The sequence below is a fragment of the Macaca fascicularis genome, chromosome 19, assembly GCF_037993035.2.
Source record: "Macaca fascicularis isolate 582-1 chromosome 19, T2T-MFA8v1.1".
Classification (NCBI taxonomy): Eukaryota; Metazoa; Chordata; class Mammalia; order Primates; family Cercopithecidae; genus Macaca; species Macaca fascicularis.
The window spans coordinates 13,244,207-13,269,724 of NC_088393.1; the positions used below are offsets into that span (position 1 = coordinate 13,244,207).

General features: G+C 51.7%; 1 protein-coding gene across 4 annotated transcripts in view; it reads left to right on the top strand.

Annotated features, from left to right (window-relative positions):
- MAST1 (microtubule associated serine/threonine kinase 1) overlaps positions 1-25,272 on the top strand; it is a 43,024-nt gene extending 17,752 nt beyond the window's left edge. For all 4 annotated transcript variants that reach the window (XM_005588150.5, XM_045380215.3, XM_045380213.3 and 1 more), the window contains 19 exons: positions 1,268-1,369; positions 1,449-1,581; positions 1,662-1,729; positions 8,822-8,901; positions 8,991-9,199; positions 16,586-16,724; positions 16,825-16,957; positions 17,095-17,260; positions 17,497-17,598; positions 17,761-17,883; positions 18,457-18,566; positions 19,284-19,462; positions 19,540-19,787; positions 20,440-20,646; positions 20,851-21,080; positions 22,351-22,473; positions 22,563-22,699; positions 23,628-23,815; positions 23,928-25,272. In XM_005588150.5, coding sequence (XP_005588207.3) covers positions 1,268-1,369; positions 1,449-1,581; positions 1,662-1,729; positions 8,822-8,901; positions 8,991-9,199; positions 16,586-16,724; positions 16,825-16,957; positions 17,095-17,260; positions 17,497-17,598; positions 17,761-17,883; positions 18,457-18,566; positions 19,284-19,462; positions 19,540-19,787; positions 20,440-20,646; positions 20,851-21,080; positions 22,351-22,473; positions 22,563-22,699; positions 23,628-23,815; positions 23,928-25,189 — 3,939 coding nt within the window. In that variant the 3' untranslated portion in view covers positions 25,190-25,272. The remainder of the gene's footprint in view (positions 1-1,267; positions 1,370-1,448; positions 1,582-1,661; positions 1,730-8,821; positions 8,902-8,990; positions 9,200-16,585; positions 16,725-16,824; positions 16,958-17,094; positions 17,261-17,496; positions 17,599-17,760; positions 17,884-18,456; positions 18,567-19,283; positions 19,463-19,539; positions 19,788-20,439; positions 20,647-20,850; positions 21,081-22,350; positions 22,474-22,562; positions 22,700-23,627; positions 23,816-23,927) is intronic.
- The last annotated feature ends 246 nt before the right edge of the window (positions 25,273-25,518 follow it).

Consider the following 25,518-nt stretch of genomic DNA (forward strand, 5'->3'; position numbering starts at 1 on the left):
CCTGTTGAATTCTGTCTTTATTTAATTTTCTTTTTCTTTCTTTCTTTCTTTTTTTTTTTTCATTTGAGATGGGGGACTCTCTATGTTGCCCAGAGTGGTCTTGAACTCCTGGGCTCAAGCAATCCTCCTGCCTTAGCCTCCTGAGTAGCTGGGATTATAGGCATGTACCACCACATCTGGCTTAAATTTTGATATTTTGCTTATGATAGATTTTTGGCATTAATTTTAGGCTTTTCAAGTATTACAATAAGATATTAGTTCTTTTTTTTCTTTTCTTTTTTTTTTTTTTTTTTTTTTTTTTTTGAGACAAAGTCTCACTCTGTCACCCAGGCTGGAGTATAGTGATGTGATCTTGGCTCACTGCAACCTCCACCTCCCGGGTTCAAGTGATTCTCCTGCTTCAGCCTCCCAAGTAGCTGGGATTACAAGTGTGTGGCACCATGCCCAGCAAAGTTTTGTACTTTCAGCAGAGATGGGGTTTTGCCATGGTAGGCAGGCTGGTCTCAAATCCCTGACCTCAAGTGATTCGCCCTCCTCTGCCCCCCCAAAATGCTGGGATGACAGGCATGAGCCACCGTGCCTGGCCTCTTTTTCTTTTCTTTTCTTTCTTTTTTTTTTTTGAGACGGGGGATCTCTCTGTAACCCAGGCAGGAGTGCAGTGGTGCAGTCAGCTCACTGCAGCCTTAGTCCCCCCGGGCTCAAGTAATTCTGTTTACTTCAGCTTCCCAGGTAGCTAGGACTACAGGCACACACTACCACACCTGGCTAATTTTAGTTTTTGTAGAGACAGGGTCTCACTATGGTTTTGTTGTTTGTTTGTTTGTTATTGCTTTTGTTTTGAGACAGAGTCTCGCTCTGTCACACAGGCGAGAGTGTAGTGGCATGATCTTGGCTCACTGCAACTTCTGCCTCCCAGGTTCAAGCTATTCTCCTGCTTCAGCCTCCCAAGTAGCTGAGATTACAGGCATCTGTCACCACGCCTGGCTAATTTTGCGTTTTTAGTGGAGATGGGGTTTCACCATGTTGGTCAGGCTGGTCTCAAACACTTGACCTCAAGTGATCCACCCACCTGGGCCTCCCAAAGTGCTGGGATTACAGGCATGAGCCACAGTGCCCAGCCTCATTATTTTTACTGTGTGGCTTGGGCCTCAGTCTCCTCACCTATAAGATGGAACATAGCAGCAGTATGTACTCCAAGGTGCTGAGAGAGGGGCCGGGGTGAGGCAGGGTGCCTGTGAGCCCTGTCCCTCTGTGTCCCCTGCCACAGGCCTATGAACGCTCTGAGAGCTTGGAGGTGGCCTTTGTTACTCAGCTGGTGAAGAAGTTGCTTATTATCATCTCACGTCCCGCGAGGCTGCTGGAGTGCCTGGTGAGGGGGCTGGGCATGGGTAGGGGTGGGGGGGTGGATCTGGGGAGCCTGTGGTGAGCCCACTCCTGCCCTGCCTCAGGAATTCAACCCCGAGGAGTTCTACCACCTGCTGGAGGCAGCCGAGGGACACGCCAAGGAGGGCCACCTTGTCAAGACAGACATCCCCCGCTACATCATCCGCCAGCTGGGCCTCACCCGTGACCCCTTTCCAGGTGCTGGCTGGTGGGCGCAGGGGGACTGGGGGTGAGCAGGCACAGACCCCAGCTCGTGCTCACTCTCGGTCCCTCCCTAGACGTGGTGCACCTGGAGGAACAGGACAGTGGTGGCTCCAACACCCCTGAGCAAGATGATCTCTCTGAGGTAAAGCTGGGTGGCCAAGTGGTCAGTACCCTGGTTCCTGGGAGGGCAGGGCAGGGCCCAACTCCAGCTTCTTTGCCCCCAGGCTTTGTGGATCTCTTGGTCCTGCACTCTGAGCCTCAGTTTTCCCATCCATAAAATGGGGTTAATAATAGTTCTTCCAGGGCCTGACGCGGTGGCTCATGCCTGTAATCCCAGCACTTTGGGAGGCCAAAGTAGGCGGATCACCAGAGGTCGGGAGTTCGAGACCAGCCTAACCAACATGGAGAAACCCCATCTCTACTAAAAACAAAAAAATTCAAAAATTAGCTGGGTGTGGTAGCACATGCCTGTAATCCCAGCTACTTGGGAGGTTGAGGCAGGAGAATCACTTGAACCCAGGAGGCAGAGGTTGCTGTGAGCCAAGATCGCGCCACTGCATTCCAGCCTGAGCAACAAGAGCGAAACTCTGTCTCAAAAAATAAAATAAAATAAAATAAAATTGAATTAAATTAAATTAAATAATAGCTCTTCCCCTGTGACCTCTTTATTTGTCATGTTAAAATCCATGAAACATAAAATTTAATTTACCTTTTTAACCATTTTAAAATGAACAATTCGTGGCCGGGTGCAGTGGTTTAGGCCTGTAATACAGCACTTTGGGAGGCCGAGGCAGGAGGATTGTTCATGCTTAGGCATTTGAGACCAGCCTGGGCAGCATAAAAAATCAGCTGGGCGTGGTGGCGCATGCCTGTAGTCCCAGCTACTCGGGAGGCTGAGGTGGGAGAATTGTATGAGCCCAGGAAGTCAAGGCTTCTGTAAGCCATGATCACACCACTGCACTCCAGCCTGGGCAACCGAGTGAGACCCTGTCTCAAAAAATGAAATTAAAAATAATAAAGAATAGGCCTGGTGCAATGGCTCATGCCTGTAATCCTACTACTTTGGGAGGACGAGATGGGCGGATCACTTGAGGTCAGGAGTTCAAAACCAGCCTGGCCAACATGGTGAAACCCCATCTCCACTAAAAATACAAAAAAATTAGCTGGGCGTGGTGGCACATGCCTGTAATCCCAGCTACTTGGGAGGCTGAGGCAGGAAAATTGCTTGAACCTGGGAGGTGGAGGTTGGTGTAATGTGAGCTGAGATCGCACCACTGCACTCCAGCCTGGGCAACAGAGTGAGACTCCATCTCAATAATAATAATAATAATAGTAATAAAGACTAATACTAATAAGTAAATAATTTAGCAGCATTTAGTAATTCACAATGCTGTATAGTCATTAGATCTATGTAGCTGCAGAACTTTTTTATCACCCCAAAGGGAAACTTCACACCCATTACACCCTCCCTCCTCATTCTTCCCTCCTCGCAGTCGCTGGCAACCTCTAATCTATTTTCTCTCTCTGTGGAGTTGCTTTTTCTGGATATTTCCTTTTTTTCTTTTCTTTTTTTTTTTTGAGACAGAATTTCGCTCTCGTTGCCCAGGCTGGAATGCAATGGCATGATCTAGGCTCACCACAACCTCCACCTCCCAGGTTCAAGCGATTCTCCTGCCTCAGCCTCCCAAGTAGCTGGGATTACAGGCATGTGACACCACACCCGGCTAATTTTGTATTTTTAGTAGAGACAGGGTTTCACCATGTTGGTCAGGCTGGTATTGAACTCCTGACCTCAGGTGATCCGCCCACCTTAGCCTCCCAAAGTGCTGGGATTACAGGCGTGAGCCACATGCCTGGCGTTTTTCTGGATATTTCCTATAAATGGGATCATATGCTCTGTGGCCTCTTACGTCTGGCTTATTTCACTTAGCGTAACATTTCTGAGGTTTATCTATGTTGTTGTAGCTTGTATCACTGCTTCATTCCTTTTTAAAGCTAAGTAATATTCCATTGAATGGTAGATCCATTCATCCACTGGTGAACCTTGGGTTGTCCATCTTTCATCTGTTATAAATAGTGCTCCTATGAACATGGGTGTACAAATATTTGGCTGGACAACTGTTTTGAGTTATTTAGGGTACATGTATAGAGGTGGAATTTCTGGGTCATATGGTAGCTCTATATTTAACTTATAGGGGAATCCTGCATGGGCTTTTGAGCAAGCTAACTGGCTGTATGTGTTAACGGCAGCTCAGCATGGGGAAAATTGCCAATTCTATTTCCAGGCCAGCCACACTTTGGCAGATCTTCCAGATGTCCACTGGAGAGTCCTACCCCAGTGGTCACACATGTGTTTTCTCTGAACTGCCTAGTGTTTTTCAAAAATTTGGGCAGGACATGGTGGCTCACAGCCACCCAGCACTTTGGGAGGGTGAGGCGACTGGATCACTTGAGGTCAGGAAGTCGAGACCAGCCTGGCCAACATGGTGAAACCCTGCCTCTACTAAAAAAATACATAAAATTAGCCAGGTGTGATGATGTCCACCCGTAATCCCAGCTACCTGGGAGGCTGAGGCAGGAGAACCGCTGGAACAAGGGAGACAAAGATTGCAGTGAGCCGATATTGAACCACTGCACTCCAACCTGGGTGAGAGAGTGAGACAGTGAGGCTCCATCTTAAAATAAATAAATAAATAAAAATAAAAGAAGCAAAATATAAAAATTGAAAGATTTCTGCTTCAAAATCTGGGTTTGGGCCTTCTCTTGAAAAATCAGAAGTTCTAGGGCTGGGTGTAGTGGCTCATGACTATAATCCCAGCACTTTCGGAAGCCAAGGTGGCAGGATTGCTTGAGCCCAGGAGTTCGAGATCAGCCTGGGCAACATAGCAAGACCCTGTCTCTACTTAAAAAAAAAAAAATAGACGAAGAAGAAGTTCTAATAAAACTGTGGTGGAACCAGCTGAGTGGGGGTGGTCCTGTGATATTGGGTACCTGCCCCTTTGTCACCCATGGCCTCCACCCTGGTCTACTGGCCCCTGAAGATGCTTAAGTTTGTAATCTTTGTTTCAAATTGTGTCTATACAGTCACACAAATATATACACACACCTTTCCTTCATGTATATATTTAAAAGGAATCTCATGATACATGCCATTTGTTTAATTTTTTGAATAGGTAATGGAATGACATCACTCAAAAGTCTAAAACTCTAAAAAGGTATTTATCTCTCATTGTTTGTAGGATTCTGTTATTCCATTTAATCAAACTTGTTAATTGAGTGATTCAAATCTTCCATCTCCCTATTCATTTATCTTGCCTGATTAATCTAAATAGTTTCTGAGAGATATGTGAAACCTTATTCTAAGCAACTTCTTGTAATTCTGCCAATTTTTATGTCAGATATTTTTAGGCTACATTCTTTGGAGCATATAAGTTCAATATTTTTATATATCATAGGTCTTTTTATGTAATGTCTATGTAATATATCTCTTCGTCCCTAAGAAAAATCAAAATAGCTGGGCGTGGTGGCTCAAGCCTGTAATCCCAGCACTTTGGGAGGCCGAGACAGGCGGATCACAAGGTCAGGAGATCGAGACCATCCTGGCTAACACGGTGAAACCCTGTCTCTACTAAACACAAAAAACTGACCAAGCGAGGTGGCGGGCGCCTGTAGTCCCAGCTACTCGGGAGGCTGAGGCAGGAGAATGGCTTAAACCCACGAGGTGGAGCTTGCAGTGAGCTGAGATCCGGCCACTGCACTCCAGCTTAGGCGACAGAGCAAGATTCCATCTCAAAAAAAAAAAAAAGCCGGGCGCGGTGGCTCAAGCCTGTAATCCCAGCACTTTGGGAGGCCGAGGCGGGTGGATCACGAGGTCAGGAGATCGAGACTATCCTGGCTAACACGGTGAAACCCCGTCTCTACTAAAAATACAAAAAACTAGCCGGGTGTGGTGGTGGGCGCCTGTAGTCTCAGCTACTCGGGAGGCTGAGGCGGGAGAATGGCATGAACCCGGGAGGCGGAGCTTGCAGTGAGCCGAGATCACGCCACTGCACTCCAGCCTGGGAGACACAACGAGACTCCGTCTCAAAAAAAAAAAAAAAAAAAAAAAAGAAAAGAAAAATCAAAATAATCTTCAAGAAAGATATACAGTGAAAAAATCTTACTCCTACCTTTGTTCTCCATTGCCCTATAACCCTGAAATATGATTATATAGTTTTACTTTGCCACTTTTTTTTTTTTTTGAGACAAAGTTCCACTCTTGTTGCCCAGGCTGCAGTGCAATGGTGTGATCTTGGCTCATTGCAACCTCTCTTTCCTGGGTTCAAGCGATTCTCCTGATTCAGGCTTCCAAGTAGCTGGGATTACAGGTGCCCACCACCACGCCTGGCTAATTTTTTTGTATTTTTGGTAGAGACGGGGTTTCACCATGTTGGCCACGCTGGTCTCTAACTCCTGACCTTCAGGTGATCCACTCGCCTTGGTCTCCCAAAGTACTGGGATTACAGGCGTGAGCCACCACACCTGGCCTTTGCCACATTTTTTAACACAAAAACATACAATACATATTGCCTGTTGCATTTTTACACTTCATAAAATACTTTAGAGAACTTTCTAAATCCCTAGACAGTTTCCTCATTATTTTTAACAGTGGCACAGTGTTTCTTTATATAACTACCCCACATGTGTTTGTTTGGCTAATTTAACATGTGGATTATTATTTCCAATCTCACAATGAGCAAGATAGTAGATATACCATTTTTCACATGTGCAAGTATATCTGTAGCATAAATTCAAAAGTGAAATTGCTGAGTCAAAGGGAACATGTATTTGTAATTCTGATCTGTACCAAACAGTAATTTACACTCCCAACAGCAAGGTATGAAAGTACCTGTTCATGGCCGGGCGCGGTGGCTCAAGCCTGTAATCCCAGCACTTTGGGAGGCCGAGACGGGCGGATCACAAGGTCAGGAGATCGATCGAGACCATCCTGGCTAACATGGTGAAACCCCGTCTCTACTAAAAATACAAAAAACTAGCCGGGCGAGGTGGCGGGCGCCTGTAGTCCCAGCTACTCGGGAGGCTGAGGCAGGAGAATGGCGTAAACCTGGGAGGCAGAGCTTGCAGTGAGCTGAGATCCGGCCACTGCACTCCAGCCTGGGCGACAGTGCGAGACTCCGTCTCAAAAAAAAAAAAAAAAAAATAGAAAGTACCTGTTCAGCCAGGCGCGGTGGCTCACGCCTGTAATCCCAGCACTTTCAGAGGCCAAGGCAGGTAGATCACGAGGTCAGGAGATCGAGACCATCCTGGCTAACATGGTGAAACCCCGTCTCTACTAAAAATACAAAAAATTAGCCAGGCATAGTGGTGGGCGCCTGTAGTCCCAGATACTCAGGAGGCTAAGGCAGGAAAATGGAGTGAACCCGGGAGGTGGAGCTTGCAGTGAGAGGAGATCGCAGCCACTGCACTCCAGCCTGGGTGACAGAGCGAGACTCTGTTTAAAAAAAAAAAAAAAAAAGTACCTGTTCATCCACATATTTGCCCATAGAGGGTGTCAGGTTTTGGATTTTTTTTCTCCCAATCTACTAGGTGAAAAATGGTATTTTGTGGTAATTATAATTTGTCTTTCTGTTATTATAAGTGAGATTGAGTTTTTTTTTTTTTTTTTTTTTTTTTTGAGCTGGAATTTTGCTCTTGTTGCCCAGGCTGGAGTGCACTGCCGCGATCTCAGCTCACCACAACCTTAGCCTCCTCTGTTCAAGTGATTCTCCTGCCTCAGCTTCCCGAGTAGCTGGGATTACAGGCATGCACCACCATGCCCAGCTGATTATATATTTTTAGTGTAAATGGGGTTTCTCTATGTTGGCCAGGCTTGTGTCGAGCTCCTGACCTTAGGTGATCCACCTACCTTGGCCTTCCAAAGTGCTGGGATTACAAGCGTGAGCCACCACACCCGGCCGAGATTCCTTTTTTATTTTTTATTTTTTTCTCTTTTGAGACGGAGTCTCACTCTGTCGCCTAAGCTGGAGTGCAGTGGCGTGATCTCTGTTCACTGCAAGCTCCGCCTCCCGGGTTCACACCATTCTCCTGCCTCAGCCTCCCGAGTAGCTGGGATTACAGGCACATGCCACCACACCCTCCTGATTTTTAAAATTTTCAGTAAAGACGGGGTTTCACCATGTTAGCCAGGATGGTCTCGATCTGACCTCGTGATCCACCTGCCTCGGCCTCTCAAAGTGCTGGGATCACAGGCATGAGCCACTGCACCCGGCCCAAATCTTTTAATATGTTTAAGAGCTACAACTGGCTGGGTACAGTGGCTCATGCCTGTAGTCCCTACTCTTTGGGAGGCCAAGGCAGGCAGATTGCTTCAGTCCAGGAGTTCAAGAGCAGCCTGGGCAAGATGGCAAAACCAAATTACTAAAATTAGCCTGGCGTGGTGGCATGTGCCTGTTGTCCCAGCTACCTGGGAGGCTGAGGCAGGAGAATCACTTGAGCCCTAGAGGTGGAGGCTGCAGTGAGCACCACTACACTCTAGTCTGAACATCAGAGTGAGAACCTATCTCGGCCGGGCGCGGAGGCTCAAGCCTGTAATCCCAGCACTTTGGGAGGCCGAGGCGGGTGGATCACGAGGTCAGGAGATCGAGACTATCCTGGCTAACATGGTGAAACCCCGTCTCTACTAAAAATACAAAAAACTAGCCGGGCGTGGTGGCGGGCGCCTGTAGTCTCAGCTACTTGGGAGGCTGAGGCGGGAGAATGGCGTGAACCCGGGAGGCGGAGCTTGCAGTGAGCTGAGATCACGCCACTGCACTCCAGCCTGGGAGACACAGCGAGACTCCGTCTCAAAAAAAAAAAAAAAAAAAAAAAAAGAGAACCTATCTCAAAAAAAAAAAAAAAAACTCTAACTGTAATTTGTAATTGACTTTCCTCACCTACTTTTTTTCTCTTCAATTGTTAGGCTTTTGTTATTGATTTTTGGGAACTCTTTATATATTTATATATTAGGGTGACTATTTTGTAGGTTTCCTGCTATCTTTTCTAAAGGAAGAAAATGAGAATATGTCTTCAGCGTCAGTCTTGGGTTCAATTCCTGACTTTCTCTTTCATTATGGCACTTGGATGAAGGACTTTCTCATCCTTTCTGTGCCTCAGTTTCTCCATGTGTAAAATGAAATTAAAAGCATCCTACCGTCATGATGATGATGGAGGTGTGGTCTTCATCTTTTCCCTGAAGGGCCGCAGCAGCAAGGCCAAGAAACCTCCCGGGGAGAATGACTTTGACACCATCAAGCTCATAAGCAACGGTGCCTACGGGTGAGCCACCCGGGGCTCTGGCGGGGGGAGGGTGGCGGAGGCCGGGTGTCTCGGAGGTGACGGCCGGTCCTCGCTCTCTCCCCCTGCAGGGCTGTTTACCTGGTGCGGCACCGTGACACACGGCAGCGCTTTGCCATGAAAAAGATCAACAAGCAGAACTTGATCCTCCGCAACCAGATCCAGCAGGCCTTCGTGGAGCGCGACATCCTCACCTTCGCCGAGAACCCGTTTGTGGTTGGCATGTTCTGCTCCTTCGAGACTCGGCGCCACCTCTGCATGGTCATGGAATATGTGGAAGGTGTGGCTGCCTGTGGGGAAGATGGGGCATGCTCACTGGTCAGGGCTGCGGGGTGGCCTGCTTGAGCCACATTCACCATATTGATTAGTCAGCCTGTATGTTTATCCATCTATTTATTTCTGCAGTCGTTGATTTGTCCATCCATTCTCCCTATATATTTATTCAGTCGTCTATTGGTTTATTTGTTTTTCATGTCATTCAATATAGATATATTCAGTCTGACCCATTATCCATCCATCTATCCTTCTATCTACTGATTTGGTAATCTATCTGTTTTTCCATCCATACATCCATGAACCTCTTTATTTTTATTTTATTTATTTATTTATTTATTTTTTTTTTGAGATGGAGTCTTGCTCTGTCGCCCAGCCTGGAGTGCAGTGGTGCAATCTCGGCTCACTGCAAGCTCCGCCTCCCGGGTTCACGCCATTCTCCTGCCTCAGCCTCCCGAGTAGCTGGGACTATAGGCGCCCGCCACCTCGCCCAGCTAGTTTTTTGTATTTTTTAGTAGAGACGGGGTTTCACCGTGTTAGCCAGGATGGTCTCGATCTCCTGACCTCGTGATCCGCCCATCTCGGCCTCCCAAAGTGCTGGGATTACAGGCGTGAGCCACCGCACCTGGCCATTTATTTATGTTTTGAGACAGAGTCTTGCTCTGTCACCCAGGCTGCGGTGCAGTGTGCAATCTCGGTTCACTGCAACCTCCGCCTCCCGGGCTCAAGCGATTCTTATGCCTCAGCCTCCTGAGTAACTGGGATTATAGGCCTGTACCACCATACATGGCTAATTTTTCTATTTTTAGCAGAGACAAGGTTTTGCCATGTTGACCAGGCTGGTCTTGAACTCCTGATCTTAAGTGATCTGCCTGCCTGGGCCTCCCAAAGTGCTGAGATTACAGGCATGAGCCACTGTGCCAGGCCTATTATTTGTTTATTTATTTATTTATTTATTTATTTATTTATTTATTTATTATTGAGACGGAGCCTCGCTCTGTCGCCCAGGCTGGAGTACAGTGGCGCAATCTCAGCTCACTGCAAGCTCCGCCTCTGTGGTTCACACCATTTTCCTGCCTCAGCCTCCCAAGTAGCTGGGATTACAGGCATGTGCCACCATGCCCGGCTAATTTTTTGTATTTTTAGTAGAGACGGGGTTTCACCGTGTTAGCCAGGATGGTCTCGATCTCCTGACCTCCTGATCCGCCCACCTCGGCTTCCCAAAGTGCTGGGATTACAGGCGTGAGCCACCACGCCCGGCCCTATTTATTTATTTTTGAGACAAGATCTCACTCTGTTGCCCAGGCTAGAATGTGCGATCACAGCTGTGCGATCGATCGCACAGAAGGTGCGATCACAGCTCATTGCAGCCTCAAATGCCTGGGCTCAAGCAATCCTCCCACCTCAGCCTCCCAAATACCTGGGATTATAGGTGCAGGCCACCACACTTGGCTAATTCTTGGGAGGCCAAGGCGGGCAGATCATGAGGTCAGGAGTTTGAGACCAGCCTGGCCAACATGGTGAAACCCTGACTCTACTAAAAATACAAAAATTAGCCAGATGGCACAGTCCTATAATCCCAGCTACTCGGGTGGCTGAAGTGGGAGGATTGTTTAAGCACGGGAAGCAGAAGTTGCAGTGAGCCAAGATCGTGCCATTGCACTCCAGCCCTGGCGACTGAGCAAGACCCTGTCCCACAAAAAAAAAAAAAAAAAAAAAAAAGTTTTTTTTGGTTTTTGTTTCTTTTGTTTGTTTGTTTTGTTTTTTATGCAGTCTCCCTGTATTGCCCAAGTTGGTCTCCAAGTCCTGGGCTCAAGCAACTGTCCTGCCTCAGCTTCCCAAAGTCCTGGGATTACAGGCACAAGTCACTGAGCCCATCCCATATACCTGTTTATTAATTCACCTTTCCATCTATCCCTCAATTTATCTATGTGGTTGTCCATCTGTTTGTCCATCCGTATGTCTGTTTACCATTACACACCTATTTTTCTTGTTTCTTTTTTTTTTTTTTTTTTTGAGACGAAGTCTCGCTCTGTCACCCAGGCTAGAGTGCAGTGGCCCAATCTCGGCTCACTGCAAGCTCCGCCTCCCAGGTTCAAGCAATTCTCCTGCCTCAGCCTCCTGAGTCGCTGGGATTACAGGCGTGAGCCATAGCTCTCAGCCCATATATTGTTTTTAATCCATCCGTGCATGGATTCACCCAAATGTTAATCCATCTATTGTCCAAAAACACACATGCTGTGGCTATTAGGACACATACATGATCCCTGGGGCCTCAGCTATGCCTCCTCCAAGACTTCCAGTCAACTATCCAGTCACTCAACAAACGCTTCCTCATCATCTCTCTCATGTCACATGCTGTGCTAGGTGCCAGTGACACAGAGGGGGCCCAGGCAAACACATCTCCCTCTCATGGAGGTTCCATTCTGGTCTGTATAGACAGACAATAAACAAGCAGAGCAAGCCAAAAGAGATAAGGACATTTTATTTATGTATGTATGTATGTATTTATTTATTTATTTATTTATTTATTTATTTATGGAGTCTCACGCTTTCACCCAGGCTTGAGTGCCATGGCGCGATCTTGGTGCACGGCAACCTCCATCTCCTAGGCTCAAGCGATTCTCACGCCTCAGCCTCTTGAGTAGCTGGGACTACAGGTGTGCCACCACCATGTCCAGCTGATTTTTGTATTTTTAGTAGACGTGGGGGTTTCCCTGTGTTGGCCAGGCTGGTCTTGAACTCCTGACCTCAGGTGATCAGCCCACTTGGCCTCCCAAACTGCTGGGATTACAGGCATGAGCCGTCACGCCCAGCCAGGACATTTCATAGTGAGGACATGAGGTCCCTGAAGCTGGAGGAGGTGATGGGGAGGCAGGCAGGGAGCTTCTCAGAGGCCTAGGTTATGATGGGGTAAGTGACCTGTTAGTACAAAGTCTCTTAGGTGACAATTTGGATTTGGAGGAGGGGAGGGGAGGGGAGGGGAAGGGAAGGGAAGGGAAAAAACAAAAAGCAAAAAACTACGCTCCAGTGACCTTCTCCTCCCCTCCCCTCCCCTCCCCTTCCTTCCCTTCCCATCCCTGATGGAGTCTCGTTCTATTGCCCAGGCTGGAGTGCAGTGGTGCATCCTTGGCTCACTGCAACCTCCGCCTCCCGGATTCAAGCGATTCTCCTGCCTCAGCCTCCTGAGTAGCTGGGACTACAGGCACGCGCCATCACACCCACCTAATTTTTGTATTTTTAGTAGAGATGGGGTTTCATCATGTTGGTCAGGCTGGTCTCAAACTCCAGACCTCATGATCTGTCTGCCTCAGCCTCCCAAAGGGCTAGGATTACAGGTGTGAGACACCGCGCCCGCCTTTTTTTTTTTTTTGAGATGGCGTCTCACGCTGTCACCCAGGCTAGAGTGCAGTGGGGTGATCTCAGATTACTGCAACCTCCGCCTCCCAGGTTCAAGCGATTCTCCTGCCTCAGCCTCCTGAGTAGCTAGGATTACAGGCATGTGCCACCACATCTGGCTAATTTTTGTATTTTTAGTAGAGACAGATTTTCACCATGTTGGCCAGGCTGATCTTGAACTCCTGGCCTCAAATGATCCATTGGTCTCGGCATCCCAAAGTGCGGGGATTACAGGTGTGAGCCACCACGCCCAGCCTTGTTTTGTTTTATTTTTAGTGCATTGTTCAGGCTGGAGTGCAGTGGTGTGATCACAGCTCACTGCAGCCTTGAACTCCCGGGCTCAAGCGATCCTCCCACCTCAGCCTCCCAAGTAACTGAAATTACAGGCAGGCACCACCATGTCCAGCTAATGGAGGGTTTTAAGTAGATTTGATATGATCAAATTTATGCTTTAAGAAAATCCATTTGGAGGCCATTATGGTAGCCTACGACTGTAAGCCCAGCACTTTGGGAGGCCGAGGTGGGCAGAACGCTTGAGGTCAAGAGTCCAACACCAACCTACCCAGCATGGTGAAACCCTGTTTGTTTTTCTTTTTCTTTTTCTTTCTTTCTTTTTTTTTTTTTTTGAGACAGAGTCTCTCACTCTCCCCCAGGCTGGAATGCAGTGGTGCCATCTCAACTCACTGCAAGCTCCACCTCCCAGGTTCACGACATTCTCCTGCCTCAGCCTCCCGAGTATCTGGGACTACAGGTGCCCGCCACCACACCTGGCTAATTTTTTGTATTTTTAGTAGAGATGGGGTTTCACCGTGTTAGCCAGGATGGTCTGGATCTCCTAACCTTGTGATCTGCCTGCCTCGGCCTCCAAAGTGCTGGGATTACAGGCGTGAGCCACCGCACCCGGCCTCTTTTCTTTTTTTTCTGAGATGGAGTTTCGCTCTTGTTGCCCAGGCTAGAGTGCAATGGTGTGATATTGGCTTACCGCAACCTCCACCTCCAGGGTTCAAGCGATTCTCCTGCCTCAGCCTCCTGAGTAGCTGGAATTATAGACATTCACCACCACGCCCAGCTAATTTTGTATTTTTAGCAGAGATGGGGTTTCTCCATTGTTGGTCAGGCTGGTCTCGAACTCCCAACCTCAGGTGATGCACCTGCCTCGGCTTCCCAAAGTGTTGGGATTACAGGTGTGAGCCACTGTGCCCGGCCAATGAAACCCTGTTTCTACTAAAATTACAAAAATTAGCCAGGAGTGGTGGTGCATGCCTATCATCCCAGCTACTCCGGAGGCTGAGGAACAAGAATCACTTGGCCGGGTGCGGTGGCTCACGCCTGTAATCCCAGCACTTTGGGAGGCCGAGGCGGGTGGTCACGAGGTCAGGAGATTGAGACCATCCTGGCTAACATGGTGAAACCCCGTCTCTACGAAAAATACAAAAAATTACCTGGGTGTGGTGGCAGGCACCTGTAGTACCAGTTACTGTGGAGGCTGAGGCAGAAGAATGGCGGGAACCTGGGAGGCGGAGCTTGCGGTGAGTCGAGATTGCGCCACTGCACTCCAGCCTGAGCGAGAGAGAGAGATTCTGTCTCGGAAAAAAAAAACTGCTTGAACTCGGGGGCGGTGGGTGAGGGGAGGTTGCAAGGGGCCAAGATGGAGCCACTGCACTCTAGCCTGGGTGACAGAGCCAGACTCTGACTCAAAAAAAAAAAAAAAAGAAAAGAAAAGAAAAAGAAAAAATTAAGAAAAGAAAATCCATTTAACTCCTGTGGACAGAGCAGGATCAGGAGAGTAGGAGGTAGGTGACTTCTGTAGTCCAGGCTCATTGCAGAGGAGAAGGAGAGAAGGGGGCTGAATCAATATCTCTATGGTGAGTTCTGAGTACACAATAAATGTGCTCAAATGCAGATTCCTGGGCCCCACTCTCAGAGAGTTTCTGAAACCCAGCAAAATCTCGCAGAAAAGACAACAGAAAAAAGAAAGAAATATACTAGCTTTCTTGGTCATTGGTGATTGAAAAACCAATTATTACCTTCAGGAATGGCTGGATCTAGGCCCTCAAACCATTCCATCAGGAACCTCTCCATCTCTTGGCTCTGTACTCTAACATGTGGGCTTCCTTCTAGACAAGCCCTTATCTAGCAAGGTTGCCGTCTAGCAGATCTCAACTTACATTCTATGAGTGTAGCAATTCTTTTTTTTTTTTTTTTTTTTTTTTAGACAGAGTCTCGCTCTGTTGCCCAGGCTGGAGTGCAGTGGCATGATCTCGGCTCACTGCAAGTTCCACCTCCCGGGTTCATGCCATTCTCCTGCCTCAGCCTCCCAAGTAGCTGGGACTACAGGCGCCTGGCACCATGCCCGGCTAATTTTTTGTATTTTTAGTAGAGACGGGGTTTCACCGTGTTAGCCAGGAAGGTCTCGATCTCCTGACCTCATGATCCGCCCACCTCTGCCTCCCAAAGTGCTGGGATTACATGCGTGAGCCATCATACCCGGCCGAGTGTCGCAATTCTTATGGGAAAAGAGTGAAAATTCCAAGGGCTGAGTCACTGGAGCAACTTGGGTTACATACTGACCAGTTGCTGCACCTGGAAGGAAATCTAGCCTTTGTAAGAAAAAAAAGAAATAGATATTGAGAGACTGAAATACCAACGTCATTTACAGTAAATCTGGTGGAGGGGCGGGTGCAGTGGCCAACACTTTGGGAAGCTGAGGCAGGAGGATCCTTTGAACCCAGAAGCTGGAGGCCAGCTTGGGCAACACAATGAAACTCTTTCCACAAAAAACGTTTTTTTTTTTTTTTTTTGAGACGGAGTCTTGCTCTGTCACCCAGGCTGGTCTGCAGTGGCGCGATCTTGGATCCCTGCAACCTCTGCCTCCCAGGTTCAAGCCATTCTCCTGCCTCAGCCTCCTGAGTAGCTGGGATTACAGTTGTCTGCCAACACACCAGGCTAAGTTTAGTATTCTTTTTGTAGAGATGGGGTTTCACCATATTGACCAGGCTGGTCTTGAACTCCTGACCTCAAGTGATCCACCTGCCTTGGCCTCCCAAAGTGCTGGGATTTCAGGCGTGAGCTACCACACCCGGCCTTGAGCAATTTTTAAAAAATCAGCTGGGCATGGTGGCTCACATCTGTAGTCCCAGCTACTCAGGAGGCTGAAGCAGGAGGATTGCTTGAGCTAGGAGGTCGAGGATGCAGTGAGCTGTGATCTTGCCACTGCACTCTAGCCTGGGCAATGGAGTAAGCCCTAAGACCCTGTCTCAAAAAAAAAAAAAAAAAAAAAAAAAATCCAGTGAAGGCCAAGAATCTGCATCTAAGGCTCCCAGCTCCAAGGTTCAGACACCATGAGATAGAGGGCTGTGCTTCCAGATGCAGTTGATAATTGGGCAGCCTTCCTTCCCCAACTAAATGTCACCTCCTCCAACAACTGCCTGCATGACCCATCCTCTGTTTGAGTCTCCATCCCTTTGTGAATAAGATGAGCTGATGACACCAACTTTGGAGGACAGCTAAGAGGACAAGAAGAACCCAGTAGAGGGTCGGGTGCGGTGGCTCACACCTGTAATCCCAGCACTTTGGGAGGCTGAGGCAGGCAGATCATGAGGTCAGGAGATCGAGACCATCCTGGCTAACATGGTGAAACCCCGTCTCTACTAAAAATACAAAAAATTTAGCCGGGAGTGGTGGCGGGCGCCTATAGTCCCAGCTACTCGGGAGGCTGAGGCAGGAGAATGGCAAAAACCTGGGGAGGCGGAGCTTGCAGTGAGCGGAGATCGCGCCACTGAACTCCAGCCTGGGTGACAAAGAGTCAGAATCCATCTCAAAAAAAAAAAGAAAAAAAGGAAAAAAAAAAGAGAAGAACCCAGCAGAGGACCTAGAGAGAGGGAGGCCCCTCTCAGAGCCTCAGTTTCTCTTATCTGTAAAATGGGTACATAACATGGGAAGTTGGTGCTATGGTGCATGCTCTCTTTACGTGGGCCCATTTCCTGGCCTGCAGGCGGCGACTGTGCCACTCTGCTGAAGAATATCGGAGCGCTGCCGGTAGAGATGGCCCGCATGTACTTTGCCGAGACGGTGCTAGCCCTGGAGTATTTGCACAACTATGGCATCGTGCACCGCGACCTCAAGCCTGACAAGTGAGCTTTGACCTTTCCCATCACTCCCTCTCTGCCCCTTGGGAGGCCAGGAGGCAGAATGGACGGGCCTCATCCCTGAGACCCCCGCCTGTGCCTACAGCCTCCTTATCACCTCCATGGGTCACATCAAGCTCACAGATTTCGGCCTTTCCAAAATGGGGCTCATGAGCCTTACCACCAACTTATATGAAGGCCACATCGAGAAGGACGCCCGGGAGTTCCTGGACAAACAGGTGTGTGTGCGGGCATGGGGGTCGCTGCGGGTGGAGTGACCCGGCAGGACCTCGGGAACCCAGGGCCTGGTGGGGGGCACAGCTCTCCCTCGAGGGCCCTCCTGTGGCCAGGGCGTGGGCTGACAGCCTGCCCCCAGGTGTGTGGGACCCCAGAGTACATCGCGCCCGAGGTCATCCTGCGTCAAGGCTACGGCAAGCCAGTGGACTGGTGGGCCATGGGGATCATCCTCTACGAGTTCCTGGTGGGCTGTGTGCCCTTCTTCGGAGACACGCCAGAGGAGCTATTTGGACAGGTCATCAGTGGTACGTGGCTTTGCAGTGCACAGGGGCAGGGCGTGGTGTGCACGAAGAGATGGACAGGCCCAGTGTTCCAGGGACTTCAAAGCCACCCCCCAGAGGATTGCTTGTACCCAGGAGGTCAAGGCTGCAGTGAGCCATGATCGTGCTACTGCACTTCAGCTGGGTGACACAGTGAGATCCTGTCTCCAAACAACAACAACAACAACAAAAACGCCCCTAAACTCCGTTTTGTTTTGCAGATGACATCCTGTGGCCCGAGGGGGATGAAGCCCTACCCACAGAGGCCCAACTCCTCATATCCAGCCTCCTGCAGACCAACCCTCTGGTCAGGCTTGGGGCAGGTAAGTCTGCCATGCAGAGGAGCTGAGGGTCCACTGATGGAGAGCAGGACTCCAAAACCCCAGGCCCAGCCTGTGCTGTGGCCCCGGGGCGGAAGACATGGGGGGGCGGGGCTCGGCTGCTGGGTTGGCCATCAGCTGTGGCTGGAATTCCTTCCCTCCCAGGTGGCGCTTTTGAGGTGAAGCAGCACAGTTTCTTTCGAGACCTGGACTGGACAGGGCTGCTGAGGCAGAAGGCGGAGTTCATCCCCCACCTAGAGTCGGAAGATGACACTAGCTACTTTGACAGTGAGCTGGGACACCAGGCACGGCCTGGGTCGAGGGGTGGGATCCGGGAAGAGGGACCCTGGGGTAAGTAAAGCCTGGGATAGGGCCCGGCTAAGTACTTAGATGTGATGCCTAGGTGCAAAGGTGGTATTTCGGCGGGGGCGGACTTTATCAGGGGCGGGGCCAATGGGGCGGGGCTGACATGGGATGGGGCTCAGGCTGAAATGTAGGTAAGAACCTGAGATTGGGGTGGGTGTGGGGCGTGGACTGGGGTGAGTTGTGAGCTTGGGCCTGTAACTGAGCTAGAGAGAGGTACTAGCGCTCAGAATGGCCTGGGGTGAGGCCAGGGTGCAGAGCACTGTAGGTGGAATCTGGGGGCGTGGCATCTTTGGAGGCGGGGCTAGACGGTGCCACTGAGAATGAGGCAAGGACCTAGCCTGGGAGCGGAGACTAAATTAAATACACTAATGAGGCACGGACGTGGCCTGACCTGAAGACTTGTAAACCGGGCTTGAACCAGGACTGGGCTCCTGCGGGGATGTGATATGAGGAGGAAACACGTACCCGCAGTCACAGCCCATACCCGCTCCCCAGCCCGCTCAGACAGGTATCACCATGTGAACTCCTATGACGAGGATGACACGACGGAGGAGGAGCCCGTGGAAATCCGCCAGTTCTCTTCCTGCTCTCCGCGCTTCAGCAAGGTGGGCCAAGGCTGAGTGTGGGACAGGGCGAGACCTCGGGAGGGATGGGACTTGGAGACACAGTGAGAAACAGGTTCCCTGGTGCCCAAGGTTTCAGGAGCGGGAAGTTATTGATGGGGTGGGAGTCCGGAAAGTGGTAAGACCACGCGACAGGCAGTTTCGGGAGTCTATGGGACGGGCCTTTGGCATTGAGTGGAATCTAACAGGAATCAGGACAGTTGTGCAGATTGAGGCCATGGTGGGGCGGGGCTAGGTCTGGGCGGGGCGGGGTCAGGACGTGGGAATGAGGCCAGCAGCAAAGGCGGGGTAAGCCCAACAAGGGTGCTTTTATTTATTTATTTATTTATTTATTTATTTATTTATTGATAACAGGCAGAGAAGCCATAGGTTTTGCTTTGAGAAGCAACTTGCAGAGGGGTGCAAAGTCTAGCCTGGGTGAAGGAGACATAAATTAAGGGGGTTGCTGGGAAGATGGGGTGTGTAGAGAGCAGACGGTCAGGGCATTCTAGGGACAGAGTGTAGAATAAAACGCAGGGCCTAACTTTGTGGGGTGGGGCCTGAACTGAAGAATTGTAGGTTGGCGGACCATGCACAATTGGTCGGAGCCAGGCCTCGGAGGGTGGAGTGCGCTTTGCGGGGATCCACTGCCAGGAAGATGATTAGCTCTGGAGTCAAGGTGGAATCCGGGCTGGACTTGCCTCCCACCACCACCTACAGGTGTATAGCAGCATGGAGCAGCTGTCACAGCACGAGCCCAAGACCCCAGTAGCGGCTGCAGGGAGTAGCAAGCGGGAGCCGAGCACCAAGGGCCCCGAGGAGAAGGTGGCCGGCAAGCGGGAGGGGCTGGGCGGCCTGACCCTGCGTGAGAAGACCTGGAGAGGGGGCTCTCCGGAGATGTGAGCAGGGTAACGGCGGAGTTTGGGGGCGGGGTTGAAGGGGGCGTGTCTTCCCTGACCACGCCCCCTCCGTGCAGCAAGCGATTCTCCGCGTCCGAGGCCACTTTCCTGGAGGGAGAGGCCAGTCCACCGTTGGGCGCCCGTCGCCGTTTCTCCGCGCTGCTGGAGCCCAGCCGCTTCAGCGCACCCCAAGAGGACGAAGATGAGGCCCGGCTGCGCAGGCCTCCCCGGCCCAGCTCCGACCCCCCGGGCTCCCTGGATGCACGGGCCGCCAAAGAGGAGACTCAAGGGGAAGGCACCTCCAGCGCCGGGGACTCCGAGGCCAGTGAGTGCCCTATCGTGCTACCTTCCCCAATGTCCTACTAGTCATATAGTGAGCATCCCATGAGCCTGTTGCTGTTTGTGAAAGACTTCACGTACTATTCACATTCTAATTTAGGATTTTTTTTTTTTTTTTTTTTGAGACAGAGTCTCACTCCCTCACCCAGGCTGGAGTGCAATGGCGTGATCTCGGCTCACTGCAACCTCCACCTCCTAAGTTCAAGTGATTCTCGCATCTTAGCCTCCCAAGTAGCTGGGATTACAGGCGCGTGACGCCACCTCCGGCTAATTTTTGTATTTTTAGTAGAGACGGGGTTTCATCATGTTGGCCAGGCTGGTCGCGAACTCCTGACCTCAAGTTATCTGCATTCCTTGGCCTACCAAAGTGCTGGGGTTACAGGCGTGAGCCACCGTGCCCAGCCCTATTTGAGATTCTTAACATTAGAAACACCCCAATGCCATGGTCAGTCAGTGATACAGTCTTATACAGACTATGTCTCTATATGAGCAGCAGTGCGGGATGCAGGTTACCTGCTCAGATGAAACTCACCATACATCAGGGGTAAAAAGTGGGAAGAGCATTGCAGGCAGGGAAACAGCATGTGGGAAATCCCCGGCCTTGGACTGATTCCTAACACACCTGCTTTCTGTTGCAGCTGACCGCCCACGCCCAGGTGACCTCTGCCCACCCTCGAAGGATGGGGATGCATCAGGCCCAAGGGCTACCAATGACCTGGTTCTGCGCCGGGCGCGGCACCAGCAGATGTCAGGGGACGCGGCAGTAGAGAAGAGGCCTTCTCGAACTGGGGGCAAAGTCATCAAGTCAGCCTCAGCCACTGCCTTATCTGTCATGATTCCTGCAGGTAACGCTGGGCCCCTGCCCCCCCGCCATTTGAGGCAGGACAGACCAATGAAAATGCTGCATATTCCCTGTCCACCGTGATTGGCTCCAGGCTGGACCAATGAGAGGCTGCTCTGCCACTTACACTTGGGAGGAGGGAGGAGCAGATACAGGGAGATGTGTGTCTTCTTGGTTCTGATTTCTGACCACGGTTGTATGTCTGTAGTGGACCCACATGGAAGCTCACCCCTTGCTAGTCCCATGTCTCCACGATCTCTGTCCTCCAACCCATCCTCACGGGACTCCTCACCCAGCCGGGACTACTCACCAGCTGTCAGTGGGCTCCGCTCCCCCATAACCATCCAGCGCTCGGGCAAGAAGTATGGCTTCACACTGCGTGCCATCCGTGTCTACATGGGTGACTCGGATGTCTATAGTGTCCACCACATTGTCTGGGTGAGTACTCATGGGTGGAGTCTCTATCACAGAGTGGAGGCTGGGGGGGAAAAGACCCCTCCAGCTCAAACCAGTTAGCCTGGGTGAGACACCTCTGTGACCCTCTATCCCTCTTCCCTCTCTGAACCTGTTTATTTTTATTTTTCTTTTTTATTTTAGGCGGAGTCTTGCTCTGCCGCCAGGCTAGAGTGCAGTGGCACAATCTTGGCTCACTGCAACCTCCATCTCCTGGATTCAAGCCATTCTCCTGCCTCAATCTTCCGAGTAGCTGGGACTACAGATAGCCACGTGCCACCACGCCCAGCTAATTTTTGTATTTTTAGTACAGACGGGGTTTCACCATGTTGGCTAGGATGGTCTCGATCTCTTGACCTCGTGATCCGCCCACCTCAGCCTCCCAAAGTGCTAGGATTACAGGCGTGAGCCACAGCACCTGGCCGAGTCTGTTTCTTCATCTGCAAAATGGGGAGAATAGTCCAGGCGCAGTGGCTCAGGCCTGTAATCCCAGCACTTTGGGAGGCTGAGGTGGTCAGATCGCTGGAGGTCAGGAGTTCGAGACCAGCCTGGCCAACATGGTGAAACCCCGTCTCTATTAAAAATACAAAAATTGGCCAGGCGCAGTGGCTCATGCCTGTAATTCCAGCACTCTGGGAGGCTGAGGCGGGCAGATCACGAGGTCAGGAGTTCGAGACCAGCCTGACCAACATGGTGAAACCCTATCTCTACTAAAAATACAAAAAAAAAAAAAAAAACAAAACACCAAAAAACAAAAAAAACCCACAAAAACTAGCCGGGTGTGGTGGCAGGTGCCTATAATCCCAGCTACTCAGGAGGCTGAGATAGGAGAATCATTTGAACCCAGGAGGCAGAGATTGCAGTGAGCCGAGATCGTGCCATTGCACTCCAGCCTGGGTGACAGAGCAAGAGACTCCGTCTCAAAAAATAAAAATAAAAAAAATAATTAGCTGGAGGTAGTGGCGCATGCCTATAATCCCAGCTACTTGGGAGGCTGAGGCAGGAGAATCGCTTGAACCTGGGAGGCGGGTGTTGCAGTGAGCCAAGATCACGCCACTGTGCTCCAGCCTGGGTGACAGAGTGAGACTCCGTCTAAAAAAAAAAAAAAAAAAAAATGGGTAGGAATAGTTGTTATTTCTCAAGGTGTTATCAGGATTCTAGTGCATGGAGAACTAAGTGTACTGCATATAAGTTTAGGAGCTTTCCTTGTTACCAATCCCACTAACCCTGCCCCTGTGGGGTGCTCTTTCCCCAGCACGTGGAGGAAGGAGGCCCAGCCCAGGAGGCAGGACTCTGTGCTGGGGACCTCATCACCCACGTGAATGGGGAGCCTGTGCATGGCATGGTGCATCCTGAGGTTGTGGAGCTAATCCTTAAGGTGAGTGCAGGGAAGGAAGCACCCTGGGCAGAGGGTAGGGGAGGCCTGAGCAACCCCTAGCAGAGTATTTTCCCCCATTCTTCCCCCAGAGTGGCAACAAGGTAGCAGTGACCACAACGCCCTTCGAAAATACCTCTATCCGCATTGGTCCCGCAAGGCGCAGCAGCTACAAGGCCAAAATGGCTCGGAGGAACAAACGACCCTCCGCCAAGGAGGGCCAGGAGAGGTGAGCACAGCTGTAAACAGCTTAATCTTTGAGCAGTAGGTGGAACTCAGGCGGGAGGGGCACAGGTGAGGATGGAGAAGGCAAGAGCACGGGAAAGGTGGCGGGAACAAGTGACCAACAAGCAAAGAGAAGAGGACAAACAATTAAGAGGGGCTGCGGGCTGGGCGCGGTAGCTCACACTTGTAATCTCAGCACTTTGGGAGGCCGAGATGGGCAGATCTGGGGATCAAGAGTTCGAGACCAGTCTGGCCAATATGATGAAACCCTGTCTCTACTAAAAATACAAAAATTAAGGCCGGGCGCGGTGGCTCACGCCTGTAATCCCAGCACTTTAGGAGGCCGAGGCGGGCGGATCATGAGGTCAGGAGATCGAGACCATCCTGGCTAACACGGTGAAATCCCGTCTCTACTAAAAATACAAAAAAATTAGCCGGTCGTGGTGGCGGGCGCCTGTAGTCCCAGCTACTCGGGAGGCTGAGGCAGGAGAATGGCGTGAACCCGGGAGGTGGAGCTTGCAGTGAGCCGAGATCGGACCAGTTTGGATGAGTGTTTGTAGCCAGGATTGGGAGTGGCCTAAAGTTGGGCGGGGCCTGAAGTAGGAGGAGCTAAAGGACGTTCTATCTTGATAGGTGGGTTGTAGCGGAAGAGGGAGGAGCTAGAGAGGTGGGCGGGGCAGAATAGGTTGGTTTTGTTTGGATGCTTGTTTCTAGGTTGGACTAGGAGTGGCCAAAGCGGGGGTGGGGACTGAAGTGGGAGGAGCCAAGCAGCACTGAGCTAAAGGAAGTTCTTTGTCTTGATAGGTGGGTTGTATCTGGAGAGGGAAGGGCCAGAAGGGGTGGGAGGTTACAGTGGTGAGACCGTGAAGTGGGAGGAGCCCTGAGCTCCGGCTTCCAGGTCAAAGACACTTGGCACCCTCCCTGTCCCGCAGCAAGAAGCGCAGCTCCCTCTTCCGGAAGATCACGAAGCAGTCGAACTTGCTGCATACTAGCCGCTCGCTGTCGTCGCTGAACCGCTCGCTGTCATCCAGCGATAGTCTCCCGGGCTCGCCTACGCACGGGCTGCCGGCACGCTCGCCCACGCACAGCTACCGCTCCACGCCTGACTCCGCCTACCTAGGTATTACCTCTTGCACCTGCGCCGGGACCTGGCTGGTGCTCGGGCTGGTGCGCAGGGTGGCCTGGCTGGTGCTCGGGCTGTATTCACTCGCTTCACCTCCTGTCACCTGCAGGCGCCTCATCCCAGAGCAGCTCCCCAGCCTCAAGCACGCCTAACTCGCCTGCGTCGTCCGCGTCGCACCACATTCGGCCCAGCACGCTGCACGGACTGTCGCCAAAGCTCCACCGCCAGTACCGCTCTGCGCGATGCAAGTCGGCCGGCAACATCCCTCTGTCGCCGCTGGCACACACGCCGTCCCCCACGCAGGCGTCACCGCCGCCACTGCCGGGCCACACAGTGGGCAGCTCGCACACTACGCAGAGCTTCCCGGCCAAACTGCACTCATCGCCTCCAGTCGTGCGCCCGCGCCCCAAGAGTGCCGAGCCCCCTCGCTCGCCGCTCCTCAAGCGCGTGCAGTCGGCCGAGAAGCTGGGAGCCTCCTTGAGCGCGGACAAGAAGGGCGCACTGCGCAAACACAGCCTCGAGGTGGGCCACCCGGATTTCCGCAAGGACTTCCATGGCGAGCTGGCGCTGCATAGCCTTGCCGAGTCCGACGGCGAGACGCCCCCAGTCGAGGGCCCTGGCGCGCCCCGGCAGGTCGCCGTCCGCCGCCTGGGCCGACAGGAGTCACCTTTGAGCCTGGGCGCGGACCCATTGCTGCCCGAGGGTGCCTCCAGGCCACAAGCATCCAGCAAGGAGAAGGAATCCCCGGGGGGCGCCGAGGCGTGCACCCCGCCCCGCGCGACGACCCCCGGGGGCCGGACCCTGGAGCGGGATGTCGGCTGCACGCGGCATCAGAGCGTGCAGACGGAGGATGGCACTGGCGGGATGGCCAGGGCTGTAGCCAAGGCGGCGCTGAGCCCGGTGCAGGAACACGAGACGGGCCGGCGCAGCAGCTCTGGCGAGGCGGGCACGCCCCTGGTACCCATTGTAGTAGAGCCTGCGCGGCCTGGGGCTAAGGCTGTGGCGCCTCAGCCTCTGGGCGCGGACTCCAAGGGGTTGCAGGAACCCGCACCCCTGGCGCCTTCCGTGCCCGAGGCCCCCAGGGGCCGGGAGCGCTGGGTGTTGGAAGTGGTGGAGGAGCGCACCACGCTGAGCGGGCCTCGCTCCAAGCCTGCCTCCCCAAAGCTCTCCCCGGAGCCCCAGACACCCTCCCTAGCCCAGGCGAAGTGCAGTGCACCCAGCAGTGCAGCAACCCCAGCCCCACCGTCTTCCCTCTTGGGCTCGGGCACCAAGCCTGAAGTGGGGCTGACCTCCCGGTGCCCTGCTGAAGCTCTGCCCCCAGCAGGCCTGACCAAAAAAGGAGTGTCCAGTCCCGCACCCCCGGGACCATAGCTAAGGTGGGCGTTGGCCCTTCGCTGTACAGCCTCCTGTATACATATGTACACATATAAATAAAGTGCGTCCGTGCTGCGTGAGTTTTCTGGGGCTCACTCCAGGCAAGGCGAGACATCATCACACGACCCCATCCCATGCCCAGGTGCTTTTTGGGAGGTGGGACTCCAGTTCTGGTTACCATGGAGAGTGGAAGGAATTTTGGATAGACACCTCCTGTGGTCCCACTTCTGGTCTCACCTCTGCACCAACTGTCCCCAAACCTTTAGGGGGAGAATTGATGCTGCGATGCTCTTGTGTCCCAGCGTCCACCTGAAGAAAAGGTTAAC